The sequence below is a fragment of the Olea europaea genome, unplaced genomic scaffold (genome assembly GCF_002742605.1).
Source record: "Olea europaea var. sylvestris unplaced genomic scaffold, O_europaea_v1 scaffold2058, whole genome shotgun sequence".
NCBI lineage: Eukaryota > Viridiplantae > Streptophyta > Magnoliopsida > Lamiales > Oleaceae > Olea > Olea europaea.
In genome coordinates, this window is record NW_019238494.1 from 133,334 (window position 1) to 139,105 (window position 5,772).

The window sequence follows — 5,772 nt, forward strand, 5'->3', positions numbered from 1 at the left end:
GCAAGTCCCCGGAAGGTGACTATAAAAAATGGTGATGAACATACAAGAGTTATCAGAATCAAAACTGATGAAGATGATGATACCCCTTTATCATCAAAAGAAGAAGAATATAGATCATTTGCCAAAATTATTTATGAATTGGAAGAAAATGAATCATATTTTATTGCATTAGGAGATCATGTTTATCCCAGATTAATAATTACCAAGGATGCAGACCCTTTCATGGTTAAAATGGCAGCAGATTATGGATTTTTGGGTTTGATCTATCCAGAAAAAGATTTAAAAGAAATTGAAAAATTTGATGATATATTCAGGACAGAAGTTTCAAAATTTGCCCAAGGAAGATCGATTTATATCAAATTTTATTCAATAAGTCCTGAGGTTGATGGAAGGATATACTATCCTGCTGAACATATTATCATAATTGGATATGTTGGTCGAGATTTCCAGATTGAAGTTGGCCGAAATAATAAATCATTGCCTAAAATCAATAAATTATGGATAAGATCCCGAAAAGTTTTGGGGATGAAAGTTCTTTATAACATTGCAAAGAACTTATGTGATAAAAAATTCAGATACTTATGTCAATATGAAGGATGGACACTCCTTACGAATAATGGAAAAGAAAAATCTACTTTTTGAAAGAATATATCCAGAAATTTGATACTCATCAAATTAATGGAAGTCCTACAACAATCCAAGAATCATGCAGATTGAGGGAGTGCCCCACATGCAGATAAGATTAAAAGATTGATTCTTCAAGATAAAAGATGAATGGAGATAGATAAAAAGGGACCTACCACTACCAAAGCATCTAGTCAGCTGCATATAGAGCCAAAGATGGAGAGGCAATAATAGAGGAAAAGATGCCTCTTTGATGAAAAAGCAAAAAATGCATGTGAAAATGTAGACCTCAGGAGGAAAAGAATAGAGAAGCATGTGAGCCTTTTTCAAATTCTGATGTATGCAATGATATAATAGACCAATAATAGCAAGTTTGAGTCATGTATAAATAGAGGTCTTTGGGGAAAGAATGGATCATCTCGAGTTAGAAACCATTCTCTTTCCTTAAGCTTTCTTCAAAACCAGTTTTTCTGGAAACCCCTTGTATACAATAAAAATCTTGTATAAATCATTATAGCAATAAAATCCCAATGTTTTGATATCAGAAAAATATGAGTTTCTAAACTTCCTATCTCATAGATTCTTGACAGATTAAAGAAGATAATTTCTTCCTTACTTTAACAAAGAGAGAATTTTCTTTACTTAAGATCCTTATTCTTAATTCTAAGAAAAGATACAGTGAGGGCAAGAAACTGAAATAGCAGAATTCCCATTGAGGCAAAAGACCGTTTAAGGGAGCAGTTTGCAAATTCAGAGTCTGAAGGTCACTCGGTTCTAAGAATACAGATTTAAGATCAAAAGTAAGGTAAAATTATTGTCTTTGTTAAATTTAGAAAGAATTCTTTTAATATCTTGAAAGAATCGTAGGGATTATTACTTATCATGTTTGCAAAAACTTATCTATCATGTTATTATTATCATAAAGCTTGTAAGGAATTATCTATATGATGTCAGGCTATAAAATTAAGGGATTAGATAATCTGTTAGAAAGACTATTAGAAAAAATAAAAAGTATCTTTTCTCAACTAGAGACTATGGATATATCATCTAAGGAATATGATAATCTTAAAGAATTATATGACAATTATATTACAGATTATGCTAGTTTATTAGATCAAAGGATGGAACTATATATTAAAAATCGAAATAAGAGAAATAGAAGAATTTTGGAACTATCCCAATAAATCAAGATATTTTGTGCAAAATATGACAAGCCATTTCATTAAGAGTATTATAGATATTTTGGCAAGAATGAATAGTGATAGGCCATTTACAAAAATCCCTCTATTTTTGCTTTGTTGGTTAATGGAACGGAAGTAATTTGAACTTGCAAAGCTAGAAGAACTTATGCCTAAAGAAGTAACAGAAGGTGGGCTGAAGTCAGGGGCAGATGTAGCTTATGGCCAGCTAGGGCGGCCGCCCTAGCTAGCTCCACCGGAACCGTCGAAAAATCAATTTTTTTTCCTTCAGAATTCCAGACGTTCCGGTTCAGTGGCTTCACTGGCTTGGTCGCTTGGGTGTTGCCTGTTGGGCTGTTGGGCACTTGGGCTTCATTTTTTTTAAAATTCGGCCCAATTAAAGATGCCCAAATGACCTGCCTGCTTCACTCCAATATACCCACAATTTACAACCCGAAGCAAAGTTCACGGGCGAAGACGGAGTGACCAAATTGAAGATTCAAGGTTCCCATATTTTCCCCCAAATTTCCACCACCCACCATTACCATTTACCAATCTAGGGCTCTCCCCGACTCCCCATCTTAGCTGTCGCCCGTCAACCGGTCCAGTGGTCCACCACTACCGGCTACCGCAGCCCGCAGGCCCACAGCAGCCAAGCAGCTAGCAGACGCTGCAGCGCCAGCAGTGCCACTCGCCCGCTAGGTCCGCCAAATCGCCACCGCCGAGTCCAGACCGTCAAGCGTTCAGTGAAGCAGGCAGCCTGCACAGCAGTGCAGGTCGCACACTCGCACTCTTCTTCTTCAAAAAATGCAAGATTCTTTTAGACTTTTAGTTATTTGATGAATTGATGTTCGGTGATTCTAATTTGTGATATTGTCATATTGATCTAATTTTCCAAAAATCTTGGATTTCATTTTGGCTGCACTCTCCAGTCCAGGCTCCAGCACTAAAATTTTTCACATTTTTATATATTTTGCAAATTGCAATACTTGTGGGAATTTATTAAAGTGATTATGTGAACTTCGAAGTGAATCTGTGAATGAGTTGAATTTGCAATACATTTTTATATATTTTGCAATACTGATTATGTGAACTTCGAAGTGAATCTGTGAATGAGTTGAAAATGCTATTGTACTGCACTCTACAGCATCCATTGGACAATTTGGACCAGATGTTAATTTATTTTCTTCTTTAATGCTATTGTACTGGATCCTATTGTATTGTTTATTGAGCAAATGAAAATGAAAATTGTTGAATTGTTGATCATCAGTGGAGGGGATTTTTTTTGTTGAATTGTTGATTTTTTAATCAATTGTAATTGAAAATTAAATTGGGGCATTTTGCAGATTATGGAACGATTTTTTCAACCGAAATGAAAGTCTGTACCTAGTTCTCCTAGTTCTAGTTTTGCTTCTAGTCTCGCCACTGCTTCTAGCCGAGCACTCAAGTTATTAAATAGCACAAAGAAGTCTTGGGCTCAATTCAATGTAGATGATCTTATATCTGATCCAGGAAAATGTCCCCCTATCGAGTCATATGATCCTACTGTCAGAGATGATGTTAGGATGGCATATTTGCAAAAAGGTCCTTGTCAGCCACATGGACATGACTTTCCAAGAAGACGGATAGGAAATGATAATAGGTGTTTTCGAAGAGAATGATTTTCTGAATTTTATTGGTTGGAGTACAGTATAGAAAATGATGCGGCTTATTGTTTGCATTGCTACTTATTCAAACCAGATAGAGGGGGTCAAGGGGCATATATTCACTAAGATTGGCTTTAGGGATTGGAAGCACAAAAGTACATTGAAAGATCATGTCGGGCTCATTGATAGTGCTCATAATCAAGCTTTTGCAAAGTGTACCAATTTGATGAATCAAAAGCAAAGTATCTCCCATGTTATTTCTAGCCAAAGTAGTAGTCAACAAAAAAATTATAGGACAAGGTTGACTGTGGTGCTAGACTGTACTAGATTTCTCTTGATGCAAGGATTGTCATCTCGTGGTCATGATGAATCGAAAGAGTCTCTTAATAAAGGAAATCTGATTGAGCTATTAAATTGGTATGCAACTCATCGTAAGAAAATTAATGAAGTACTATTTAGTAATGCTCCCGAAAATGACCAAATGACTTCACCAAGCATCCATAAGGATTTGGTTAATTGTTGTGCTGTAGAGACGACAAGGTCTATGATCAATGAGATGGGCGATTCCTTGTTTTCAATTTTGGTTGATGAGTCTCGTGATAATTCTATAAAAGAACAAATGGCAGTTGTTTTGAGGTTTGTTGACAAAAGTGGACAAGTGAAGGAGCGTTTGTTGGGTATTTTCCACATCGCTGATACTTGTGCCCAATCACTCAAGGATGCCATTGATGCAATGTTTTCTACACATGGGTTGAGCATATCTAGTCTGAGAGGTCAAGGTTATGATGGAGCAAGCAATATGTCAGGTGAGTTCAATGGCTTAAAAGCTTTAATTTTAAGAGAGAACCCATGTGCTATGTATATTCATTGCTTTGCTCACCAACTTCAGTTGGCAGTTGTTTCTGTGGCACACAGGAATGTTATGCTTAGTGATTTATTTAACATGCTTGCTATTATTGTGAATTTGGTTGGTGCATCATGTAAACATGTAGATGCTCTTCTAACAAGTTATCATGTTGAAATTCTGGAGAGGCTTAATATTGAGGAACTTTCTGGTGGAACTGGTCAGTTTCAAGAAATGAGTTTGACACGTCCAGGTGATACTAGATGGGGCTCACATCTAAAGACAGTTACTCGCTTTATTAGTATGTTTAATGTGATCATAGATGTTCTTGAGAATATATCAGAAGACGGCATAAGTTTACAACAAAAATCAATGGCCATCAAACAGATGGACATTATGCAAGATTTTCAATTTGTGTTCAGTCTCCATTTTATGTTTGAAATTATTGCAATTACAGATGACCTTTCACAAGCCTTACAGAAAAAGGATCAGGATATTCATAATGCTATGAGATTATTGAAGTTGTATAAGTACGCATTGCAGAACATGAGAGACAATGGTTGGGATACTTTGTTGAGTAAGGTAATTCAGTTTTGTGTTGATAGACATATTTCAGTGCCCGATATAGATGATATTGTAGTATCGAAAGGTCGACCTAGGCGTGCAAGTCAGCAGGTGACTTATTATCATTGTTTTTATGTTGATTTGTTTTGTTATGTGATAGATTCAATCTTGCAAGAGTTGAATGATCGTTTTTCAGAAACAACTACTAAGCTTTTTACTTGCATTTCGTGTTTAAGTCCAAGAGATTCATTTGCAGCTTTTGATGTATGTAAATTGGTTCGACTTGCTCAGTTATACCCTATGGATTTCAATAGTGAAGAGCTTTTATTACTTAGACCTCAACTTGACAAGTTTCTTATGCTCGTGAGAATGGATGAAGCTTTCTTCAACCTCAAAAGCATATCTTGTGTAGCTCAGAAGTTGGTTGAAACTGGAAGTTCTTGTTATTTTTCATTGGTTTATAGGCTGATCACATTAGTTTTGATATTACCTGTGGCAACTACAAGTGTTGAAAGGGTATTTTCTACTATGAATCTAATCAAGAATGATCTGCGCAACAAAATGGGAGATGAAATGTTGAATGACAATTTGGTAGTTTACATGGAGAGAGATCTTTTTATGAAACTTGAGAATGAGACAATATTGCAACGTTTTCAAAATATGTGACCTCGTAGAATTCAGTTGTCTAAGCTTGCAATTTCAGAGTAAGGTTGTATTTTATATTTTTTTAGCATTTTGGGTTGTATTAAACTATATTTTCATATGTATATATTTTCTAGATTTTAGTGCATTTACATATATATTGAATAATTTATAATATTATTTAATCTAATTTTAATAAACGATCGGCCACCGACCGGACCGAGCTTTTACAATCGTCGATGGTCAATTGTCAAAGTCAACCTCCGCCCTAGCT

At 35.6% G+C, this 5,772-nt stretch overlaps 1 protein-coding gene across 1 annotated transcript; it reads left to right on the top strand.

The window, feature by feature from the left end:
* Positions 1-3,500: 3,500 nt before the first annotated feature.
* On the top strand, positions 3,501-5,522 carry LOC111379907 (zinc finger MYM-type protein 1-like). The gene has a single exon (XM_023003349.1). The coding sequence runs from the start codon at positions 3,501-3,503 to the stop codon at positions 5,520-5,522; it is 2,022 nt and encodes a 673-aa protein (XP_022859117.1).
* Positions 5,523-5,772: the final 250 nt, after the last annotated feature.